The following is a 25,180-nucleotide window of genomic DNA, read 5'->3' on the forward strand; positions in this document are numbered from 1 at the left end:
TAGTCTTCTCTACTGCAAGTACATGCGTTCTGCTTCTCTTATTGGCTCCACCGAGGGTGGCCTTCTGCGTATCTCCAACACCATTGGCCCATCCACACGTCAATCACCTTTAGCAGCGACCTCGACACGAGAGGAGGAAAGGAGACACGCCCTTCTCCCCTCCTATGCCACATTCCTTTTTTTTTTTTTTACCCTCCCCCAATCTTCCACCTCCGTGGCGGGGCTGTACCGCTCGTCATTGGCGTACGCCTCGTGTCAGTCTAGCGCCTTCTCCCGCCCACCGCGCCACCCCATTGGGCGGGTGGAGCCGCCCCTCGGCGGGAGTGGTCAGGCAAGCTGTCGATCTCCGCCTGTAGCCACGCCTCCCATCCGTCTCCGCCGCGCGGCAGGCAGGTTAGGTTGTTATCGTCAGCCGAGGTTTGTGTGAAGTGCCTGCGCCCCACGGACAACATGAGCGGTAAGAGATAGTGGTGACCGGGGGACGGGTGGGATTGTCCTGGAGTAACCCTCCAACCACTGGGGCGATGGGGAGGAGGGGTCTTCAGAACGGGGCTATGGGAGTCGGTGATTCGTAGGCCGATCCGGAGGGAGAGGCTGGAGTTACCGGAGGACATAATGTTTAGATATCCGCCCTCACTCTCCCTATACTACCTCGCCCCCTTTTCTCTTGCCCCACAATCGGAGGTGGTGGCGAGGATCCCCTCCCTCCTGTCTCTCCTCCTCTCCCGCCCTTTTCTCTGTCCCCCTCTGTGGGTGGGGTGGAAATACATAATTGCCCCCCTCCCCCTGTGTGCCGATCTAACATCTGCCCCTGGTGCCCCTAACATGTCGTCCCAGCTGGTTACCCCGGGGATTCCCGCGGCTGTGCCGCCTGACCCTATGAGGCCTCCTCTGTGCTGTGTCCCGGAAGTGTCATTTCCCGTCCACTGCCCCCGCCATGTTGTCACTGAGCATTATGTGTGTGGTAACCATCATGTCTGTCTCCTCTCCCCATGTGTACAGCAGATCAGGAGCACACGTCCGAGGACATCACTTCAGGAAAGTCTGAGAGCCGGGCTGGAGTAGGCGGATACATACAGAAGGGGCAGGTATGTGCACCCCCCCTAATATACAGGACCCCCCTCACACATATACACTGTGAGCTGCAGGAGGAGGGAGGGGAGTTGTCCTTTATGTGGCCGGCTGCTTTGCTCCCACCCTTGGATTGCCCACCCACCCCCTTTTTCTGACTGCCCACTGGGGGCAGGCTCCAGAAACCCATCCTCCCTGCCCTGTCCCTCCTGTTATGGGACTCCCTTGACATGCTGGTTTGTTTACAAGCTGGCACCCTCCAATACTCCTCTACAATGTAAGCTGCTTTGGCAGTAAATGGGTTAACGCATGCTCTAGTCCTGCGTTTTTTTGTTGCTTTTGAAGGTGCAAATGCTATTTGTGAGTCTATTTTCTGCAAGCTGGTTGTTCACATGGATTGTAAAGGGAAACCTGATATCTCAATCATTGTTTATTATTAACTACTGGCTGATTTAGCTGTTCATTGCCTGAATTATTACATGGATGTATAGCTTTATAGACATAATGTATTATGTTCTATTTTAGATGTTTTCAGTAGAAACCTGTTACCTGCATTTACTTTTGCTATAAAATAGTTTTAATTTAAATTTAAGACGCAATTGTTTTTTTTTTTTTTACCTAAGTGTTTAATGTTTATTACTGGAAAAATAAGATTGTGATCTCTGTGTCTAAAAAATATGCAAATTAATCCATTATGCAACATAATTAAAATCATATATTTTTAGAAAAATAGACACAACTTGTTTACTTAGACTCTGAAATAATTATTTGTAGCAGAGCAAAATCGCAATGAAATTGATTCTATTATCCTTTTTATATCTCCACCATATTATTTGTGATTTTAAAGTATGTTTAATCATTCACATCAATTTCGCTGTGGAGCTTGAGGTTTAAATTACGTACCATGCAAACACACTAGGTCAATTTTTTCCAGAGTCTATGGGGATAACATACAAACTCCACACATATAGTGTCCTGATGTGCAATCAAACCACTGTGCTTCCACCTATTCTATATCCATAATGTAGAGTAAGTGAAATGGGGAAAACTAAACTCGAGACATAAAAGCATTATGCCTGCTGGGCTTATATTAAGGGTACATTTCTCATACTTTAATCACCAGTTCAGAGTGAAAATCATAGGAAACACGTAAAATATTGCTCTCACCTTCATATCTTGCACATACTGGCCCATTAAAGAAAGGTGTATGAACAATTACATTATAAAGCAGATGGGATGGTTCATTACTTATTTAATTGGGTTCTGTGTGATTATACAAGCAAAAATATATAAAGATTTTTTCCCTACCTAAAATGTACCTGATTCCAAATAAACAACCATTGAACTTATAATACATTTTGCCATAAAGCCATTGTCCAATATAAAAAAAATACATTTTGCCTTGTATGTAAGGACAACAGATTGACAAGTAACTATTTCAGCAGTGTGTCACAACTAAAAATATTTGACATGAAACACATTTCTATGCACAATAGATGAGTCAATAAATCTACCGATGTACCAGGGGAGTGTTGGCAATTTTGATCTGGGGAACAAGAGGCCAGCGTTAATACTAGATAACCCCCCATGTGTTTATAATGATCATTTATGAAAGCAATAATGATACAGGAACCAATGATGCACCTGTATGCCGTTACAGGTTAATCATTGTATGTATTTATTTATTTTTAGTTCTCACTGCTTATAGCACTTCTGGAATAGACAGTGACACCTTCTATGTACAGGCAGTAGACATAAATTCATGTGGCAGGGTTTTGTAAACTTTTAAGCTGTGTTTTTGCTCACCAATTTGAAATTCAGCACAACCAGAAGCCACATTGTTTTTAATTGCGCCTTTCAATTGGTCCTCCCGCTCAAGCTCGAATCTACAGTGTCACGGCCCAATTTTTCTATTGGGGCTGTTAGAGCAACAGCAGAGCCCCAGGAAAACCAGCTGCATGGAGCAGCCCCTGAGGCCTTGGGGAGAAACTGTTTTAGGTGGTAATTGAGCTCTAAAGAGGATTAACTATAAAAGCTGTAAAGCTAATTGAAGTATTTCCCAATAGAATATGCAAAACAAATCATATCAAATCATTTTTTCTTGAACCAACTCGCAACCAAAAAAAAAAATAACTCCCACCTTTTGCTAAAACATGTCCTAAACAGATTCATTACTGATTATATGTTGGGTTTTAACTTTATATAAGTATTTCTAGGGAACAATCTTGAAATGATAGCAATCATTTGTTTTCTGTTGAAGATATATTCTGCTCCTGTAAAGTATGATACAGAATCTGTATATTTTATCAGTCTTGAATATATGGTGGCATTGAAAAATCTCACTCACACCAGGGGACACTTTTTAGGAGTCATAATAGACTTGGTCTCCCCTATTTTTATTACAGTATCAGTAGTTCCAACACACATAAGTTGTCACTAGCTCCATGCTATACAGTTCTATCAGTAATGCCTTGCATGGTGTAGTTGTAAAGAAGTAATAATGCTACTGTATAGGTCATTGACACAGAAAGGGTAGTTAAGTGGAATAGCGTCCCCTTAGAGGTGGTAGAGACTAATACAGTAGAGCAATTTAAACATGCTTGGGTTAGACATAAGGATATCCTTAAAAATAAAAAAATGATTACATAGGGTTTGAGGGTACCATAGGTTTAAAATAAAAATGGGCAAACTAGAAAGGCCAAGTGGGTCTTATCGCCCGTCAATTTCTATGTTATTCAGTCATTTTATGAGAGATTAAAGGGAACCCTGCTATATGGAAGCCTCTTGGTGACATCTCTTCAGTGTTTCTGCATTGTTGAATAAGCATTCCATGTGAATTGTTAGTACACATCACAGGCCAGGAATTTAACAAAATGGTTCCTTGTCCCGTCAGTGAGGTCACAAGCTTTCAATGACCGCCACAGTCAGGAGATTTGGTGACATGCAGAAATGATCAACACCATCTCCATTATTGCCTTTTTAAACCACATTTGGCAGTGTGCCACTGCTAGATCTAATGTTCAACAATGATAATTTGCATGAAGAGGTTAAGGAGCAAGACTGCAGAAATGGCTTTCATCATTTCAATATATTAATCTTTATAATAGACCCTACTAACATAATCTAAATACTAACATCAGATTTCACAATTTATTAACATATTTTATACATATAATCTCACCAGTGTGTTCATTTGAAATGTGTTTAAATGTATTCAGTCCATTGCACTTATAAATAGAATATGCAGTTGTGACTACTTTACTCATAAACCATTTTAATCTATACGGAAACACTTTGTGCATTGTGTGGCAAGGGCTTTGCTGTAACTGATTGGAACACAAATACGTACATTGGGTGGCTTCCTGTCCAAGATTTGGAGCTATAAGCTATTTAAATAGAGGAAGCAGGTTTAGTGAATGTCAAGAACTGTGCTGTTAGGTGCCACATATTAAATTTTGCTAGCAAATAATTTGACAGTTGAGTTCAAGGCTCTATAAAACTTTACAACTAGTTTTCCCTCTCTTTAATTTCATTAAAAAGTTTCAGTGAGACTTTTGAACATGCAGCAGATTATAACTTACATTTGGCATGTGCGCATGTTTGTGTCTTGTCATCCTTTCCTTCCATTGACAAGTAGACAGAAAAGAAACAAATAAGGGATCATTTAATCTCTGAAGAAGCACATAGTCTGTGTGTACAACCTAAAATAGTTGTATTTTCTGCCCCACAGTATCAAAATGTTTCATTGTGTACGTGTTGGTTTGAGAGATGCAAAACTTTGGACCTATTCACTAATTTGTGGTGGATATATATCAATTTCAGTCAAATTGCAACTATGTGTAAACTATAGCCATCACAGAGAAAAAAATCGCCTCCTTATTCACTTTGTAATACACGCTAAGGGGCATATTCAATTCTCGGCGGAAGCGTTGAAAATCCCGTGGTCTGCGCACTATTAGCGTTATTACGGTAATAGTGCGCGGGGAAAAACCGTTAATACGGTAATTTTCTCGCTGGATCGCAGCTCCCTGAGCCGCGAGCTGAAATCCAGCTAACTATTACCGTAATATCGGTAATAGTTTTGACGCGGCGCGGGAACGGAAGAATTGAATATGCCCCATAGGGGGGTATTCAATTGACGGCAGGATCGCTGAAAATCCCGCGCTCAAAGGGGGGTATTCAATTGTTCGGCTTGGCGGCCGAAATACTCGCGCTCTAAAACTATTACCGTTAATACGGTAATTACTCGCTGAATTTCAGCTCGCAGCTCCCTGAGCTGCGGGCTGAAATTCAGCGAGTAAATTACTGTATTAACGGTAATATTCTTTGGGGGGTATTCAATTGTTAGCGAGATCCCCGGAAAATGAGCGCTCAAAATATATTAGCGTTAATACGGTAATTACTCGCCGAATTTCATCTCGCAGCTCCCTGAGCTGCGAGATGAAACTCAGCGAGTAAACTACCCTATTAACGGTATTTACGCGCATATTACCGTATTAACGCTAATATATTTTGAGCGCTCGTTTTTCCGGGGATCTCGCTAACAATTGAATACCCCCTTTTGAGCGCGGGATTTTCGGCGATTCCGCCGTCAATTGAATACCCCCCATAGTGTCTGCTCTACTTTCAGCACATTGAAGTTTAACGTGTGTTGGAATGTGAGCAGATTTATTTTGCATTATGTTTAGGTATGTGTTTTACCATTGTGAAATACACATCTAACAGCAGTATATGAAGGGAGGCTTCTCTTTTGTATATGGAGGCAGTTGTTGTAGGGCCTCCAGCAGCAGCGCGTACCTAGTGGCTGTTGTTGTAGGGCTTCCAGCAGCAGCGCGTACCTGGAGGCTGTTGTTGTGGAGCCTCCAGCAGCAGCGCGTACCTGGAGGCAGTGGTTGTAGGGCCTCCAGCAGCAGCGCGCACCTGGAGGCAGTTGTTGTGGAGCCTCCAGCAGCAGCGCGCACCTGGAGGCAGTTGTTGTGGAGCCTCCAGCAGCAGCGCGCACCTGGAGGCAGTGGTTGTGGAGCCTCCAGCAGCAGCGCGTACCTGGAGGCAGTGGTTGTGGAGCCTCCAGCAGCAGCGCGTACCTGGAGGCAGTGGTTGTGGAGCCTCCAGCAGCAGCGCGTACCTGGAGGCAGTGGTTGTGGAGCCTCCAGCAGCAGCGCGTACCTGGAGGCAGTGGTTGTGGAGCCTCCAGCAGCAGCGCGTACCTGGAGGCAGTGGTTGTGGAGCCTCCAGCAGCAGCGCGTACCTGGAGGCAGTGGTTGTGGAGCCTCCAGCAGCAGCGCGTACCTGGAGGCAGTGGTTGTGGAGCCTCCAGCAGCAGCGCGTACCTGGAGGCAGTGGTTGTGGAGCCTCCAGCAGCAGCGCGTACCTGGTGGCTGTTGTTGTGGAGCCTCCAGCAGCAGAGCGCACCTGGAGGCAGTGGTTGTGGAGCCTCCAGCAGCAGCGCGTACCTGGAGGCAGTGGTTGTGGAGCCTCCAGCAGCAGAGCGCACCTGGAGGCAGTGGTTGTGGAGCCTCCAGCAGCAGAGCGCACCTGGAGGCAGTGGTTGTGGAGCCTCCAGCAGCAGAGCGCACCTGGAGGCAGTGGTTGTGGAGCCTCCAGCAGCAGCGCGTACCTGGAGGCAGTGGTTGTGGAGCCTCCAGCAGCAGCGCGTACCTGGAGGCAGTGGTTGTGGAGCCTCCAGCAGCAGCGCGTACCTGGAGGCAGTGGTTGTGGAGCCTCCAGCAGCAGCGCGTACCTGGAGGCAGTGGTTGTGGAGCCTCCAGCAGCAGCGCGTACCTGGAGGCAGTGGTTGTGGAGCCTCCAGCAGCAGCGCGTACCTGGAGGCAGTGGTTGTGGAGCCTCCAGCAGCAGCGCGTACCTGGAGGCAGTGGTTGTGGAGCCTCCAGCAGCAGCGCGTACCTGGAGGCAGTGGTTGTGGAGCCTCCAGCAGCAGCGCGTACCTGGAGGCAGTGGTTGTGGAGCCTCCAGCAGCAGCGCGTACCTGGAGGCAGTGGTTGTGGAGCCTCCAGCAGCAGCGCGTACCTGGAGGCAGTGGTTGTGGAGCCTCCAGCAGCAGCGCGTACCTGGAGGCAGTGGTTGTGGAGCCTCCAGCAGCAGCGCGTACCTGGAGGCAGTGGTTGTGGAGCCTCCAGCAGCAGCGCGTACCTGGAGGCAGTGGTTGTGGAGCCTCCAGCAGCAGCGCGTACCTGGAGGCAGTGGTTGTGGAGCCTCCAGCAGCAGCGCGTACCTGGAGGCAGTGGTTGTGGAGCCTCCAGCAGCAGCGCGTACCTGGAGGCAGTGGTTGTGGAGCCTCCAGCAGCAGCGCGTACCTGGAGGCAGTGGTTGTGGAGCCTCCAGCAGCAGCGCGTACCTGGTGGCTGTTGTTGTAGGGCCTCCAGCAGCAGCGCGTACCTGGAGGCTGTTGTTGTGGAGCCTCCAGCAGCAGAGCGCACCTGGAGGCAGTGGTTGTGGAGCCTCCAGCAGCAGCGCGTACCTGGAGGCAGTGGTTGTGGAGCCTCCAGCAGCAGAGCGCACCTGGAGGCAGTGGTTGTGGAGCCTCCAGCAGCAGAGCGCACCTGGAGGCAGTGGTTGTGGAGCCTCCAGCAGCAGAGCGCACCTGGAGGCAGTGGTTGTGGAGCCTCCAGCAGCAGAGCGCACCTGGAGGCAGTGGTTGTGGAGCCTCCAGCAGCAGAGCGCACCTGGAGGCAGTGGTTGTGGAGCCTCCAGCAGCAGAGCGCACCTGGAGGCAGTGGTTGTGGAGCCTCCAGCAGCAGAGCGCACCTGGAGGCAGTGGTTGTGGAGCCTCCAGCAGCAGCGCGCACCTGGAGGCAGTGGTTGTGGAGCCTCCAGCAGCAGCGCGTACCTGGAGGCAGTGGTTGTGGAGCCTCCAGCAGCAGCGCGTACCTGGAGGCAGTGGTTGTGGAGCCTCCAGCAGCAGCGCGTACCTGGAGGCAGTGGTTGTGGAGCCTCCAGCAGCAGCGCGTACCTGGAGGCAGTGGTTGTGGAGCCTCCAGCAGCAGCGCGCACCTGGAGGCAGTGGTTGTGGAGCCTCCAGCAGCAGCGCGCACCTGGAGGCAGTGGTTGTGGAGCCTCCAGCAGCAGCGCGCACCTGGAGGCAGTGGTTGTGGAGCCTCCAGCAGCAGCGCGCACCTGGAGGCAGTGGTTGTGGAGCCTCCAGCAGCAGCGCGCACCTGGAGGCAGTGGTTGTGGAGCCTCCAGCAGCATGTTGGCCTGTGTTAGTCAAGCGGCAACTGTTGTTATTACACTGTTGGTACTCACAGTACTGACTTTAAACTATTGACAGACAAAAAAAATACAAAAAAAGCCTGCAGCATCCATAGTCCATCCAAATTTTCAGGTTGCTACCAACAGTGCAGTCCCCCATAGTGATTAATTGATTAGTTTTGAGGACTGCTGTTAAATGCAGAGTAGTTCCACAGGTCTCTCCTATAACAGCCTGTTAGTAATTGTCATTAGGGTAGACTCGCATGGCAATTAAAGCATTCTGGTTTTGCCATCATTAAATCACTCCTATGATGGTGCATAGTTTTACGGTTAACACTACACAAATAAACTCCGTACACATTTCTTAAATGTTTGGGCACTAGTTCTGAAACACAGTTCGTTACTGTGCGACAAGAGAGAAGCAAGGCAGTGTTAAAATGGACAATTGAATTGACACCACCCAGAGTTTACTAGCCCAACAGCTCAGAGGGACCTGCATTCAGAAGTGTCTGAATGAATAAAGCTTGAAAATTTCCATTGCTCCATATACTGAACATGTAAATTGTAGCCAAAGATCACTGTTAATATCTTCCCCTCATCATGAATCTTGATGAACACGCAGATCACTTTCACCCCCTGATCCTTTGTATTATCCTCTGCTTACACTCCCCAAAACACAGGGTCTAACTTGAAAAAAATGTAATGGCCACAAATAATAAAAACTTTATATGGTGCACAGTTATTGCTTCACATGCACACTACATTCACTATAGTGCCACTGTAGTATTGGACTAAATATATGTCAGGCAGATTTTATTATTTGTGGCTGTTGAAATTCTTTTGAGTTATACCCTGTGTTATGACTATAAAATACAGGTAATAATCCTAGGGATGTTAGTCGTTTATTCATTGTTATTTAGAAGATTTATTTATTTTTAACATTGACTCCTTAGTTTAGTAGTTCCACGTTAAAGTCTGCATTTCCCATCATGTCCCACACCTTGCTTCCTCTTGACCTTTGCTTTAGTCCCTGCTTCTTAATGGACTGGTATCCGGATATATTTTCATGCTTCTCCCCATACACTCTGTGTATGTGTTAATTGGTTATGCAGAAATTTCTTGTTATTGGATATGAAGGAGACCAGAATCTCTTCTCATTGCGTATCGAAATGGAGAAGGAAAATGTTTCCTGCCGCGCTAGTCTGCAATGTTTGCGAAATTGGCTTGTAAAATGTGTCTTTGCGGGGGTCTAAGTTAGTGCCGTTGGGGTCCATATTAAACCTCAGAACAGTTGGGACAGGAAGGGTAGTTTAAATATTTATTTACTTAAAATAATCTGGTGGGTGGGGGAAAAGCCATCGCACACGCATCACTGCCAAATGGCAGTGTAAAAGGTGTACATAATATGTATGAACAAATGTATATGCAGGATATGTGGCCTTCAGTACCCGTGTTTAACTGTGCATCTAATTTTAATTAAGTAGAGTAGTTTGTGTGTTTTTTAACCATCTAAATTATTGGTGCATCTTATAGGTAAAGGTTTTTTGTAGTATTAAACATGTGCTTAGCCTGATTGTTGAGGTATCAGAACTATGGCACAGTAGACTTAGGACAATGTGTATTTGTAAACCTTACCAGCTGACTTAAACACAATATTTGCTATCTTGCTTAGTCGTCTGGGCTCTAATTCGTATGTATATATGTATTATATACACACACGCGCGTATTTCACTAAACATTTTTATTTGTCTTGCAGGATTCCCAGCCTTCTCCGTTGGCTTTATTGGCTGCCACATGTAGTAGGATTGAGCCCCCTGAAAATGGAAATGGTGGAGGCCAGCAGCAAACTGCAACAGAACTGGATTTGAGTACTGCTCAAATTGCACAGACAGCCAATGGCTGGCAGATCATATCTACGGCTGCCCCTACATCCAAAGACCAAGGTGGAGATGCTTCTTCAAAGAACCGTCCAATCGCCCCTGGGCAGTATGTTGTCACAACTGCCCCAAATATGCAGAATCAGCAGGTGCTAGCCAGTCTTCAGGGTGTAATGCCTAATATCCAGTATCAAGTTATACCACAATTCCAAACGGTGGATGGGCAACAGTTGCAATTTACCACCGCACCTACTCAGGTTAACGTCCAACAGGATGCCTCGGGACAGCTGCAGATCATCCCGGCTACCAACCAACAAATCATTACCACTAATCGTGCAGGTGCACAAAACATACTTGCTGCCATGCCCAACCTTCTTCAGCAAGCTGTCCCGATTCAGGGAATGGGTCTAGCAAACAATGTCCTTTCTGGGCAGACCCAATACTTGACCAATGTCCCTGTTTCTCTTAATGGTAATATCACACTTTTACCTATGAATGCAGCTTCCCTGACCCCTACATCTCAGTCAGTTACTCTGAGCAGTGGTTCTCAAGAGAATAATTCTCAGCCTGTTACTTCAGGGGTCACCATCAGTACCTCACATCTGGCCACTACTCATGCCAACACAGGCACCTTTTTTACAAATGCCAACAGTCTCTCCAACAGTACTACTGTTAGTAGCGTGAATCTCTTGAATTGTAGCAGTGGGATTGGTACATCTGGGACCAATGTTCAGACTTCTCAGAGATCTGGTGGCCAGCTGAGTTTGGTTGACAGTATGCAGCAGGCCAGTGGCACACTTCAACAAAAGGAGAATGACCAAACCCAGCAGCAACAGATTCTCATTCAGCCTCAGATTGTTCAAGGTGGCCAGACTATCCAGACTCTGCAAGCTGCTCAGCTTTCTGGCCAAGCCTTCAGTACACAGGCCATCTCTCAAGATGCTCTACAGAATCTTCAGTTTCAAGCTATGCCCAACACTGGCCCAATCATAATCCGCACACCAACTGTGGGACCTAATGGACAGGTCACATGGCAAACAATCCAGTTGCAGAATCTGCAGGTTCAGAATCCTCAAACTCAGACAATCACCCTTGCTCCTATGCAAGGGATGTCTCTGGGGCAATCGGGCAGCACTACCACCCTCACCTCTATGCCAGCTGGCACAGTAACTGTCAATGCTGCTCAACTTTCATCCATGTCAGGCCTCCAGACCATTAACCTAGGTGCCTTGGGAGCCTCTGGTATACAAGTACACCAGCTTCAAGGGGTCCCTCTAACAATAACTAATGCAACTGGTAAGTCTGTTATGGTACATTGTTCTGTGTTTTAAAATGTAATATAAATGCATATAAATTTGTAACTGCTGTTTCCTCTATGCTTAGCTGTGAGTACACTTGCAAAACTACAGTTAACCCCAAGTTCAGTGGAGGCTGCTATGGGTAAAGCAGTGTGCTTAACGTAGACCTGGTGCCTATACATAGTGACTGTACCAATGTGCAGGTTATTAATTTTAAGCACCAGTAGCATCATTGAGTCACTGCTTGACTAATACTGATAAAACCTTATTTACATTCATGAGGTACTGGTTTCTAATAAATTGATAGTCTGCATTCTTATGAATCTTAGTGCAGCCCATAAAATGGCTTGTCTGTTTAGTTGACAGGTCCACTTTAACTTCTCGTGACCAAGACTATTGCTTAGATGTGTATTTGAGTTACCCATAGATCAATTAATAACATCTTTGTTCCTGATCACATCTAGCCAGCCAAGTAAAGTGTATTGATTTCAAATATTGGTAATTATTGCTTTAAAATGTATTCCATAGTCCACTAATGTTGTAGTAAGCAGACTCATTTGTACCCTGAAAATAGAACATTGTGCTGCTTAATATATGCTTTTCCATTGGAAGTTTTTGAACCCAGGAAGTTATTACAAGATGTACACAACATAAAAATGTATGTTGATATCCTGACTTACAAATGATTTGACGGACAAGTATTGCACATTCGTTGTTTTCATGAATTGCATATTTTGATCTATTTCCTCTTACAGCAGCAATGCCTCATAGTTTTTTGTTTTTGTTTTTAAATAGCAAGTAAAGTACCCTTTTTAAGTATACATTGCATAGGTTTCTTAAGTTGCCCTTCTGCAAATCATTATCTCCTTTTCCAAAATCTCTCTAGAGGTTACAGAATTTGGCTGCCAGTTACACAAGCTCACACCTCTCGGCATGTCATGTAAGGGGGGTGGGATTCTACAGTAAATGGATCTCAGAGGGCGTTCTAAAGTCTCTTTGCTCACTACATCATGTGTCTGTGGTTGCCATGGTAGACCATGGCACTGTGCAGAATTATAAATCCTTTAAAGCAGCCTGCAGAAACAAACCAAGAAAAATACTGAATACCAACATCCTTCTTATAGCCTACCACAGTGATTTCATGTTCTTTTAAAGGCTCCCTTCAAAAATAGAAGTTGCAGGAAGAACACAAGATGTCTTTCCATATTGGATCATCTTGCTTTTTAGGTTTAATACATTTCGGGTGCCTAGCTGCAATTATCCCCTTACGCATGCATACATTTTGTTTCCTTGTATTACAGGTCATCTAGTGTTGTAGCAGCAGCACTGGTTTTACTGGTTTTGTTTACTGAGACAGCATTGCATAATGTTTGTCGTCATAGAGTGTACAGTTAACCGACTTACATAGCACTATTTAAATTATGCCTTCACCTTTTGAAAAGTAGATATTGTTGAGACTTGGTAGTTATTTCCACAAATTGCTAAAAAGACCAGTAACTTGTGTATACTCACTTGTGTTCTAGTTCATTATCAACCTGATTACAATTTTATATTGGACAAGAAAATGTTAACTGATTCTCACCGTATAAAGGTACATCCATTAAAATATCTAAAAGCTTTCATGCCAGCTGTATACATTTAGTCACCAGTTCTACCTAGGGCTATTCACCCGAATGTATTAAGAAAAGCCATCGTTGCAGAATACAGTTTTGCACACTATACTCAACTATTTATATATATAATGCTGCCATTTATGTGGTTTCTGTTCCATATGGGAAAATTATATATGGTGGGTTAAATTTTACTGGCTAAAATAGACTGCTGGATTACAAGACTTGTTTCCCTTTAATACAGGAGATGCAAGTGGTCACTTGAGTATTCATGCAACTGGTGCTGATGGAATGCACGAGGATCACTCGGCTATGGAGGAGGGAGAGACGAGCCCAGACCCGCAGCCACAACCTGGCCGGAGAATGCGCAGGGAGGCTTGCACATGTCCTTACTGTAAAGATAGTGAAGGAAGGTATGTATTGAGAAGTCGTTTTAACTATGTGCTGTGAAATATCAAAGGAGGGTATAGTCAAAGTGTTTTATTTCCCCAAAATCTGCACATTATTAAGCTTTGTAACTTGGAAACTCTACAGAAGATAGTTTCTTGTTCTAAGCTGGATTTTGATGAATATGTTAGATGTGGTGCTGGTTTCATCATCCTTAAGCAAAAGTCTGATTCCCAGAGTGCCAAGTTTCACCATTGCTTTAATTGTCCTGTTCTTCCTTTAGGCATGTTAGCTGCACCACCAGGGTTGGGTTATTAACTAAAGGTCAGGTTACAGTCAATCAGCAATGCACAGTGAGCTAATAGAAACTCGTTGCTAAATAAAATGTTCTTTTGCAGTCGGTCACAGAGGTCTTATGTGAGGTCTTATTTGTTAGTCTTGTTTAACTAGTTTTTTTTTGTTTTTTTTTGGAAAAGCAAGGGTTCCTAGCCAGTTTAAGGCATAGAAAGCTGGGATTTACAAGCTGGTTTTTATGACATGTCCTCATTTTATAAGTGCATGTTTTTTTGGTTTTTTTTTCTTTCCCACTTCTAAGCTGCTGTGTGTAGCAGTGTTCAGGGCATACAACATTGAAAAGCAAATGTATTTAAATAGCACTGTTTGTTCCATGATCAGTTTTGTTGCTCTTTAACGTGCATCTTGTACTGACCAAATACAGATATATCTCGGGTGTCTCATTTCAAAATAAACGTTTTGTCCCTCTCAGGAGTTCAGGGGACCCAGGGAAAAAGAAGCAACACATTTGTCACATCCCAGGCTGTGGCAAAGTGTATGGAAAAACATCCCACCTGCGAGCTCACTTACGCTGGCACACAGGAGAAAGACCCTTTGTTTGTACCTGGGTGTTTTGTGGCAAACGTTTTACACGGAGCGATGAGCTGCAGAGGCACAAGCGTACCCACACGGGTGAGTTCAGGCAGCGATGCTTCATACACCATTCTTTTGTTGGTGCTATATTAATTCCCTCTCTGTGTTCTTTTAAATTTAATTTATATCAGAAAGCAAATGTAGCAACTTTGTGCAGTCTACTAGAACCAATCTGATGATTGTGTGCTGGCGAGTTTTGACTTTTATTCAAAACAAATTTCCTGTGTATATAGTAAAAGACTGAGTTGTGTGTTTACAAAACTATTGAATGAAGTTCTTAAAAGGAGACCCTTGAAAGGAATTGAAGCATGGGAAATATATTCTTCATCAGAAGTGCTTGTGACCCAGGATTATAGAACTCGTGTGGCAGCATTGGTTGTAATATTTAAGATTCACTCTGATGCTCCTTGCCTTATTTTAAGCCAATTGTGATGTTTTTCTAAAATATATGCACAGTGAGTAAACCGCTTTATAAAGGTCCACTGTTGTGGGAGAAACCCAGACAAGTGAATGTTTACCTTGTTTTATATATAGTTCTGCTATAGGGACACCTCCAGTTGTGAAGTAATACAAATATTGTCTTTCCTCTATGGAAGGGAACCATTAGTCATGTTACTTTACTAGAACCCCTGATATCGGTAAAATACAAAAGGGGCATTTCTGAAATTGGTGCACATCTAAAAGGTGCTGTAACCCATAGCAACAGATAACCTATGTTTGTTTTTCTTTCCTGTTTTCCACCAGTTATTTGGTCACAGTTAATAGATACATTGTCACCTTGTAGTAATAGGTTGCATTCTAATTGTTTTAGGTTTAGATCACAAAATGTCGACCTCCATTGACTCCAAAGGTGCATTTTAAGTAGAGCATATACTCAAGTATTTTCCATCAATCCTACATTCAGTTTGCTAGAATAGGCTAAATGAAAGGAATACAATTGGCAAAATTATTTCAATACATTGTGCATAATTCAAGTTTTCTTGATATGTAATGTTTATAGCCTGTAGGTGGCGCAGTTTCTGTTCAGATCAGTTAAGGGGGTTTTGCACTGTAATCAATGTTACTAACCCCTTACTGATGATAGCAGTGGGACTCCCACCATTTGTACTTACATATAGCCTGGACCTCTTCTGTTCTGCACTGCTCGCCTCTTAGGAGAGATAATTCCTCCCCAGGTTGACTCAAAACTATTTTTATTTAAATATTTAGCAAATTTCAGTTCTATGGAAGATTACACAGCAAAATTTTCAGTTTATACATGTAAAACATGAGATCTTACATGTAACTGTAAAGGTATGGGGGCTTCAAATGGAGAAAGTTACCACATACATGCTAATTCATCTAGTTATACAGTCAGTTGACTAAACTGAAGTTAAGCGAGAAGAAAATCAGATGAATCTAGTTTTGAGAAGTGTCTGAAAGGAAAATATTTTTGGGTTGGTATCTTTCACCTGCCTGTCAGTGTCAACAAGGCAAATAATAATGGTGGGAGTCTTCTATAACCTGGTGGGCATGAAAATGGTTCTGTAACCCATATCAACCAATCAGATTCTGCCATTTTACTCAGTGTTAAGAAATTGAAAACACATTTGTTTTGCTGTGGCTACTATTCCCGTAAGCCAGTTGTCTTAAATGTCTCCTCCAGTGTTTCATAAAAACAAATATTATGTTGTTCATGTACAAGTATTCAGTGTAGGTCTTGCAGTAGAAACGACTTACTGTAGTGTAACAAAGATTTCTGTATCTGCCGTAGGTGAGAAGAAATTTATGTGTCCCGAGTGTCCAAAGCGCTTTATGAGGAGCGATCACTTATCCAAGCACATAAAGACACACCAGAATAAGAAAGGTCAGACCGGACCTATCGCTATGACCACCGTGCCAATGGAAACTGGGACAGGCTCTGATGGCAGCACAGCTTCCACTCCTACCCCTCAGACCCTCATCACCACCAACATGGTTGCCATGGAAGCAATATCACCCGAGGGCATCGCTCGGCTGGCAAGCAGCGGCATAAACGTCATGCAAGTGGCAGACCTGCAAGCCATCAATATTAGTGGCAACGGCTTCTGAGAGCCACTGTTCAGGCAGGACTGTAAATAGTGGGGAAATGTGTTTGGGTATAGGGCATGGGCTAGACATGCTTAATGATGGGTCCAAAAGGATATACATGGAGTGAGTCAAACTGCTATTTTGATATGGAAGTTTGTGCCAATGTATCTTCCCCACCTTGTTGAGGGAAGTCTCACGCTCTGTAGCAATTTTTTTTTTTTTTTAAACTTCTTTGATTAACCATATATTACAGCTATCTACTGGGCTTCCTATTTGGGAGGAATCAATGTATTTGTATAATGGAAAACTTCCAGTTATTTAAACCTTGACCTGTTTGTGGTAGGTTGGACTAAAACGCATTACCCAATTTCTATAAAGGGTTAATATTGTCCTCCATGTCTCTGAGGATTTGTAGATGTCTAGCAGGCAGCCTCTGTAAAGCCTCATAGTCTGTTGGGGTGAAGGTTGTGAAGACATTTGCCAGGATTTATCTAATTTTTTTTTTTTTTTTTAATATAAATATATATAATAAATATTTCTATTTTTCTTATTTTTTTTTCAAATGCAATGGAAAAACCTATGGTACATCAGTAGCCATCAAGCCTTGATAATGATTATCAATACAATACATTTTTAACAAGAGATACTAAATATATATTTAGAGAATATTAAAAACATTGAAGAAAAACAAAAATGCCAAAAAAAAGTGTAATGTAATAACAAGTGCTTAGACCAAAATTTACTCTGGTCACTCTGCATAGCCTTATCTTACTAGTTTACTGTGTTAGTTTTGTTCTCTGTGGATAGGCTGCATTTTACATTCAATTTCAGAACTCTGGCATTTTGTGGGATTGTGTGTAATTATTATTTTTCTTTCTCTCTGTCTTGTAACCCTTTCACCCACTGTAAATTGTAGACCTTTCTTCATCTGTGCATTCCCATTGAGCAAGGAATAATCTTGTCTCCTGGAAGTCTCCACAATCTTTGTGCTTTAACTACCGTGACTTGCATCTGTCTGGCTCACCAGCACTACAGGCCAATAGATCAAGTGTTTACTTATCTATCCATATCTATCTGTGCAAACAATTACAAAATGATCATTTGCCAATTGCCGCATCCATGATTTTTCTGTGAGTAGTTTCTGGAGGTTGCCGATCTGTTGGCCGTTAGACAGGACCACAGATCTGCTAATGAATTCTATATTGAATACGGCTTTGCTTCCCAGTACTGGGGGTCCAGGCTGAATGGTGACTGCCATGTGTTTGAGCAATAAAATCCTATTGATAACTCTGCAACTTCTCAATCAACTTATGGCGCTGCAGTTAGTCAGTCAGTAACCATTTCTATGTTTAGTATAGCTTGTGGCGATCTTGCCTGCTTTGTCACTTATATTCTTGCCGGCTGGAGGACCGGTAAAGAGGCAGCATAGATTTCACTAAGGGCCTTACCAAATGGTCACATTTTGAACTCTAATTCCTGACATTGAATGTTTTAGATCAGCATGAGTGTAACTTGCAAACTCCTTGTATTTGTTGGGTGTGTCTTGTCTTCCTTCCCTTTCGTTCACATCATTGTAACTGTCAGTAGAAAGTTATTTTATCAGAATTACTCCTGTAAATATACATATCTTTTTATTTTGGAAATTGTATTTGGTGGAGTTTCCACCAACATATTTTTATATATTCAAACATAGCCTACACATATGAAGAGAAATGTATTTTTATACAATTGTCTACCACCATCTGTTTCATTCTGTATTTTGATTACAGAACAGAGAGGTTTACTGGTATAGTTAGGACATGCTGTAAAGATTTTGCAGGTATTAAATCAATGTACCTCTCCTTCACCTCAAAAGTGGATGTAGTGTCTGATATATAAAGGGGTTGGTTTTATTTTAATTTTATTTTTGTCATTTTATGTTCATTGCTGAGATGCACTAGGTGATTTTCTTTTTTTTTTTTTATTTGAGGGGAGGGAGGGGGGTGATATGACTGTGCCTTGAGCTATTGGTATGTAGCTAATCCTTAAATGATGACTCTCATCAGTATTTTATGGTGAAAATGGCTTGAATTGATTATAAAAGCTATGCACTAATGGCAGAAACACGTGTGAACACCTCAAAACCTATTAATCCCTATAGGGATGAATTTTCCCCCCTTCTGTCATGTCTTCTGTATCGTACTTGGGTTTTCAGTGTTGAAACCTATGATATTGCAAGTAAGATTTTTTTCCCTATGACACTTTTGTGACCTCTGAAAGATAGTTTTTATTTCAACCTGCTTTGTGCTCAGAAAATAAAAATCCCCTGTAATTCCAACCTCCTTCAAAATACTTCTGCAGATCGTTTCATGGGCAGCTCTTGCCGGTGGTGCATCTTTTTTCCCCATTGTCCAAATTTGCTCTTGTAAAACCGATTTAATTCCCCCCCCCCCCCCCCTCTTTTCATCCCACGTGGTGGAGATGGTCAGATGAAATGTGGCAGTAGTTGACAAGTTAAATGGTTTCTCCATAGAAACTGTTAATGTGCTCCCTCGGATAATGTTCACTTGTTGCTTAGTTTAATGTCATTGGGCATCTATCACTGTGCCTGATGGCACACTAGTATAGTATGTAACATAGTAGTTTTATTCCCTATAGCTCATTATATAAGTTAGGTGTCCTTCACAAAGTGCACATCTCCTGGTGTGGGAAATGACTGGTGGTACCAAGCTGTCTTTAACTGTCACATTTGGATGCCTAGAAAAGGTGCATATAGATACATTCACTGCACTAGTACACGAGTGGAAAGGAGGCGTACATATCAGTGTTCTGGAGAATCTCTTTTGTCCCCAAGTGATCTCATCAGTTTCTTAGAATCAATAGGCTGCATTCTCATAATTATTGAATCAGCCCACAAAAAATGGACATGACAGGCGCATTGTAACATTAGATTCTTACCTTATTAGGAAGTAGGATAGCCAACAAATAAGAAATTCTATCATGAATTTTAAATATGTTGTGTCAATATAATTGAGCCTTGATTTGTAAATGTTTTCTTTTTATTGTTTTGTTACGATGATCCTCTTCAGCATGTTGGTTTATAAACTGTGTCAACATGTCTGTTTAGTTAGGTCCATGAAGAGGCTTAGACCTAAAATAAATTGGGGCCTAATAAAAACAGAAGGGACATTGTAATGTAACAGGAAATTGATCCGAGCTATGTGTTTGAGTTAATGTTCAATGTTTATCACAAGAAAATGAGGCTTGGGTTTAGCCTTGTGTTCTACAGTGGGTATTCAATTAGGTTCGGGAATCGCGACTGTGCAGGTAAGTATGTTAATACGGTACCGTAACATCACAGATTTCCGTTCGCTCCCCATAGGGTTACGACCGAAAATCACGTTATTTTGGTCCTGTGGTTTGTCTTCACGGCCCGTTCCTGCGCGGTGCTGCAAATCCCGGACCTAATTGAATACCCCCCTACATGTTCTTCCATGTGAGTTGCCATAATAACCATGTTTTGTTTAAATGTGTTTTTTTTTCTTCATGATGTTCCTGAGATTTGCTAATTAAATCTGACAATTTAAATTATTAAATAAGCAAAATCTGGAAGCATATGGATATATTGAAATGAATTTTGGGGTATACTGATACATGGCTCTTTATTGGATCGATCCCTAACCAAAATTATTCCACCTCCCCCACGCAATGCTAATTTATTTTTCATTCTAACTTGCCTATCTGGATATTTCCAGTAAAGTCTGAGTGTGAAGACACACCACTAAAATGTTTACTTGTACTGTTTGTACCCACTTATCCAGTGCGTCTAGCAATGACTGAAGTAACCTCTGCTCCCAGCTTGCATGAAAGCAATTTCCTGGGTGTAAGAAGACCCTGTTTCCCATGTGATCTCCTGGCCTACATACTACACTGCTCTATGAAATGGCACATTATACTATAATGTTGTATAAATTGGCTGCGATGGCTCCCAGCTTCTGCAGCCTTGATCACTGAGCATGTGTAGGGTGTTTTGAATTAATCTAGTGATGCACTTTCATGCATTTCATGAAGGTTGGAATAGATCAGATGTAGAAAAAAATACATATTTTCCGTTTCTAAAACGGTGAGTGGCCATTGAGTAAAGGGAACGTTTCCTTGTTTGATGCATGGTCATAATGAGTCTCTACGCGTTGATGATAAACTTAGACTGTTTTGACAATATTTGGTGACTGAAATTGTGGACAGTGTTCTGTTTTACAGAGCTGACAAATGACTTATTACAACCCACTGTTTTCATTTTTATCCATTTTCCATGTTAGTTTTTGTATTTTGGAGTGACAAAGTGCTCCCATCATTGCAAAATCTGACACCTCCCACTAGTATATTATTCTGCTACCAATGTATTGGGGGGTGCAGATTCTTCACACGATCAGCTTTTCTACAACCGCTGGGAACATTAAACAGTGCCTAAATCTTAACACTGGCAATAACTAAAACCTACACTTTAATTAAACAAAAACCTTTTACCTTCTAGTGTTTTTGATTCTTTTTTTAATTCCTGATATAATAATGTTGGAAGCATTTTAAAACCATTCTTTTGTACAAAGATGACAATTACTGTAGTTTATTACTCATTTGTAAACCCAATTACACTTTTGTTTTTAATAAAGTCTCTAAGAGTTGTATCAAATTTTAAGTGTCTTTTTTTTCTTTTTTTGTTAAATATATAAACTATATAGCCTTTAAAGGCGTTGTCCACGGCGTTATAAACACCTGAACACGCATTTTTCAGGTATCGATCTGCAGTGGACCACAACTGAAATATAATGTGCCTCCATCACTGCAGACTACCCTCTGACCTTCCAGATTTGTCCCTGGAAAAATACCTGATGAATGATATTGCTCAGGGAGTTGTGCTGTATAACTGGACAATGCCTTTTACTTGTTTTGCAAAGAGAACCCTATCTCCATATGTTATTATGTCTTTGTGAGTCTTTATAACAGCGTACCTGAGCTTAAAGTATTCTCCGTAAAGACAATAGGATGGTGCAACATTTTTGTGACAGGGCCCTTTGCCTGTACATTTGTTCTGAGCTGTATTCTTTGCTTGGTGAACTCCACTTAACTGGCACTGCCAGTAAGGTTTATTGAACCCATGAAGAAAATTCTGGCAGTGCATGTGAGGGTTTAGAGCAATGATGGACAGCCTCTAACCTTCAAAAGGGCTGCACATTACCCTTCATCTCAATTATAATTTAAACCAACACATTTAATCAAAGAAAGACACCTCTGTAATAATTATTATACATCAGCAGGCATTTTAAACAAATGATGCAAGCTATAACATGTCTGACAATAAAGCAAGTAGGGGCTGCAGGCCACAGGTGGAGGCTTGGAGCTCCTGGTTTAGTGGGAGACTGGACAGTACGTGGGCGTAGCATGTGCTATAGTATTTGGTTCGTGTTGTGTCCAGTTACTCTGAATACTCATGTGTTCTCTTGGCACTTTCCTCATAGTGCTCAGTGATCCCTGTTTGCAGTGGCTGTTGAGCTATATTCACCAAACTGAACACCGTTCAGATTGAACATGCCACAAGTGTAGGGAAAGCGTTCAGGAGTATGAGCCATAAGACTGGGAATAATGTACAGTATTGTCTAATGCAGCCACTCAGGCCTCATCCTGTAGTCTGTGGAATATTATACAGTGATATGAAGTGAGCGGCCTCACTCATCATTTTGCCTTCATTTTCACAGCAGTTGGGAGTTCTTCATTGGTGGAAAACCACAGGTTTTAATGACATTCAGTTAGGCTCCATTATATGAAATTGTGGTATTGTAAGATGAAACAAGTTGAAATCTCACTAGACAGTGTAGCAATTTCATAGCATGTAGTTGAATGGATTTCTTTCCACATTAGCAGTGCATTCTAATCCATACCACAGAGGGGGTAAACAGAGTGTCAGGTTTTAGGCCTGGCACAATGCATCATATGTTGGGCATGTTATATATTGGTGTATGATTGGAGAAAATGAGATTAAGGATGTGTGGTTGGCATGATGTTACAACTAAAGATTACTAGTTAGGCATGAAGCTTTTATTCTGGTCAAAAAGCTATTTATGGTGACTATGGCACTCTTGTGATGGGCATGACTTTGTTATATGGGCACAGGGCTGTGCACACAGCATTTAGTTCAATATAGTTTTTCACTATTCTATACATGCTAAAGGATCCATTAGTTATAATGGATCTATGCCTATTATTTTTGCCACAACATCTAGGCATTAACCCTACTATAATAGACATGCTGCTGTGTAACCAAGAGTACTTTTAAAAGAAAATAATATTTTTTGTCCAAAGTGGTTTTAGCAACACTGCTATTCAGGACATTCATTTGGTAGCTTATACAAATTATTCGAGGGGACACAGACTTTGGGTTATGTTTTACACTGGGGGAAAAAACTAAGTCAACTCCTCCCAATAATGCCATTGTTCCTCCGCGGTTCTTTTGCCTGTGCCCTGCATAGAAGGTGGACACAGGGCTTTTGTCCTTTTAACATTGATTTTACTTTGTATTTTATGCTGAGGAATTGCACTGATTCCAACATATTAGTGACAATATCTTCAGCCAATTTGGTGGTGAGAAGAGTACCTCAAATCTTGGTCTTGGGCCAATACTTCGAAAAGGTCCCAGAGAGAGCCACTTTGGGCTGGAACTGGAAAAGATAATAAAGGATGAGTTAACATCCACCTCAAGAGCTCCTTTACCTCACCAGGCTCAAAACAGCCATGGGATCAGTTCTTGGGGTCCCAAGCTGCCTCCTCAGGGGTAGAACAGCCCAAATAGAAGCTGTTCTGGACTTCTAAACCAAAGAACTCTAAAGCTTGTAACTGTGGCAAGGACTCCCCAGTAACAGAAGTGGTTGGTCAATCGCCTCCTTTTTGTCTGCCCCTTGTCACTGCATGTCTTACCACTAGTTATTTATAATCTTCCGTCAGGGGATATCTGATATCAACTTTTTTGGAGCTCCCTGCAAACCTTTTTCTCATCCCTCTGCTTCCCACAGACCCGGTATACGAAAAAAATTCCACTTGATTAATTAAAAGCTACAGGATGCGGTGGTCTATCCCTGTCCCAGACCATCAGAGTTGTTTGGTGTTTACTCCAATTTCTTCCTGATGCCCTGTAGGATGATTCCTACAAATTGAATCCAGAGACCCAAATTCCTACTGTGGGAGCAATTCCAGATGGAGTTGCATCAGTCTGTGATCCAAGTGTTGAGGGAAGGGGGGATTTGTGGCATCCGTAGAGGCTTTATATCCGATCTTTTGTCTTCTAGGAGCGCTCACTTCAAGTTTTCCTTCTAGCCTTTTGTTATTCCAGGAGGTCTTCAATTTGGCTTTGACGTCTGCCCTGTCAGGTAGCCATGATTGTTTAGTATCTGGATGATATATTGGTGAAGGCTCAATCTAGGGAGCTGGTAATTCATCATCCCCAGCTTACTGTGCAGTTCCTGGAGTTGTACAGCTGAATTATGGAGGTCAGTAACAATTTGGTCCATGTTTCTGGGCTTATGTTTTGATGCAATGCTTTTTAAGAGTAATCCTTCGTCACAGCAGTATTCACGCTTTCCATGAGCAAATATCATCTCTATGGTCTCTACCCTGGAAGCGGTGCAATTCCACATCTGGGTTCCGTTGCAGTGTGGCATGTAGTCCCTATGGATAGCGATGTCTTGGAGTGGGGGGGTCTGTTTTCTACATCACTACATCCAGGGAGTGGGGTCTCCTCAGGAGAGTCTGTTTTACGGACCAATGTCATAGAACTCAGAATATCTGTCTGGCCTGTAGCACCTGGATATTGCTTCTAGAGAGCTTGATATTCAGGTTCAAAAACAAATGCCAAAGTGGTAGCTTATCTGAACTATAGTGGATAAATGGGAGAGGGTTGGTCACTCACAGCATTCACCAGTGGATAGAATGTTTTGTTATCAGTGACCTACATTCTAGGGCAGGTAGGGAGGCAGAGTCCAGAGCTGTCATTGCCACAACCCAGAGCAAGTATTTTATTTTTATTTTGGGATGTATATCTTCCTTGGACATTGCATATGTCCTTTACAAGAAAAAAAATTTGTTGTAAGAAGATTCTCCAGGTGGCTCTTTAAGGCATATCATCATTTAAGGACATCTCACCATCTGTGTCCCCTACTGCTGAAGGAGAAAAGGAGATTTTTGCGTTTACTCTTAAATCCTCCTCTGAGGCAGTAGTACGAACACAGACCAAGCCACCCAGGAGGGACAAATAATTCAGAGCACAGCCACCTACAGCAGCAAATTAAGCAGTATGCTCAGGAGTAGAGCATTCTGTATCAGGTGGTGTTGGAGGGTCTACACACGTGCATGCTCAGGAATATGAACAAAATTGCAATGTAATGTTACACCCATAAGCACATCATAGTACAGTAAAAGTATCTGATTTATTTGGAAAAAAGTTATACTAAAAAGGAAAAAAAAGTACTGCTGCTTAGAGATGTCATACTCAAAGATTTGACAGCACTTTTGTCATAAAGATCAGTCATCACTATTACTAGATTAAGTCTGCTGCTGGACAGCATGACAAACTGCTATGTACATACCCTAGGACAATGATATCTCTTATGCTGTCCTCGTGTAAATTACAAACAGGACCAGGGAGAGCTGTCATGTGACAGAAAAAAAAACCCACCAGCATTTATAAACAATACCATACTTGCCAACCCCTCCAAAATGGTTGGGA

The 25,180-nt window shown here is 42.6% G+C and overlaps 1 protein-coding gene across 5 annotated transcripts in view; it reads left to right on the forward strand.

Annotated features, from left to right (window-relative positions):
* Positions 1-323: 323 nt before the first annotated feature.
* The window catches only part of SP1 (Sp1 transcription factor), a 30,618-nt gene continuing 5,761 nt past the window's right edge, over positions 324-25,180 (forward strand). Inside the window, exons 1-6 of one of the 5 annotated variants that reach the window (XM_075199183.1) lie at positions 324-457; positions 1,003-1,088; positions 10,037-11,453; positions 13,310-13,478; positions 14,219-14,418; positions 16,133-21,097. In XM_075199183.1, coding sequence (XP_075055284.1) covers positions 451-457; positions 1,003-1,088; positions 10,037-11,453; positions 13,310-13,478; positions 14,219-14,418; positions 16,133-16,449 — 2,196 coding nt within the window. In that variant the 5' untranslated portion in view covers positions 324-450 and the 3' untranslated portion in view covers positions 16,450-21,097. Of the gene's footprint in view, positions 458-573; positions 1,089-10,036; positions 11,454-13,309; positions 13,479-14,218; positions 14,419-16,132; positions 21,098-25,180 lie in introns of those variants that run through there. The other 4 variants (XM_075199184.1, XM_075199182.1, XM_075199185.1 and 1 more) reach the window with 4 other exon arrangements.

Source organism: Mixophyes fleayi, chromosome 2 (genome assembly GCF_038048845.1).
Source record: "Mixophyes fleayi isolate aMixFle1 chromosome 2, aMixFle1.hap1, whole genome shotgun sequence".
In the NCBI taxonomy this organism is placed as follows: domain Eukaryota; kingdom Metazoa; phylum Chordata; class Amphibia; order Anura; family Limnodynastidae; genus Mixophyes; species Mixophyes fleayi.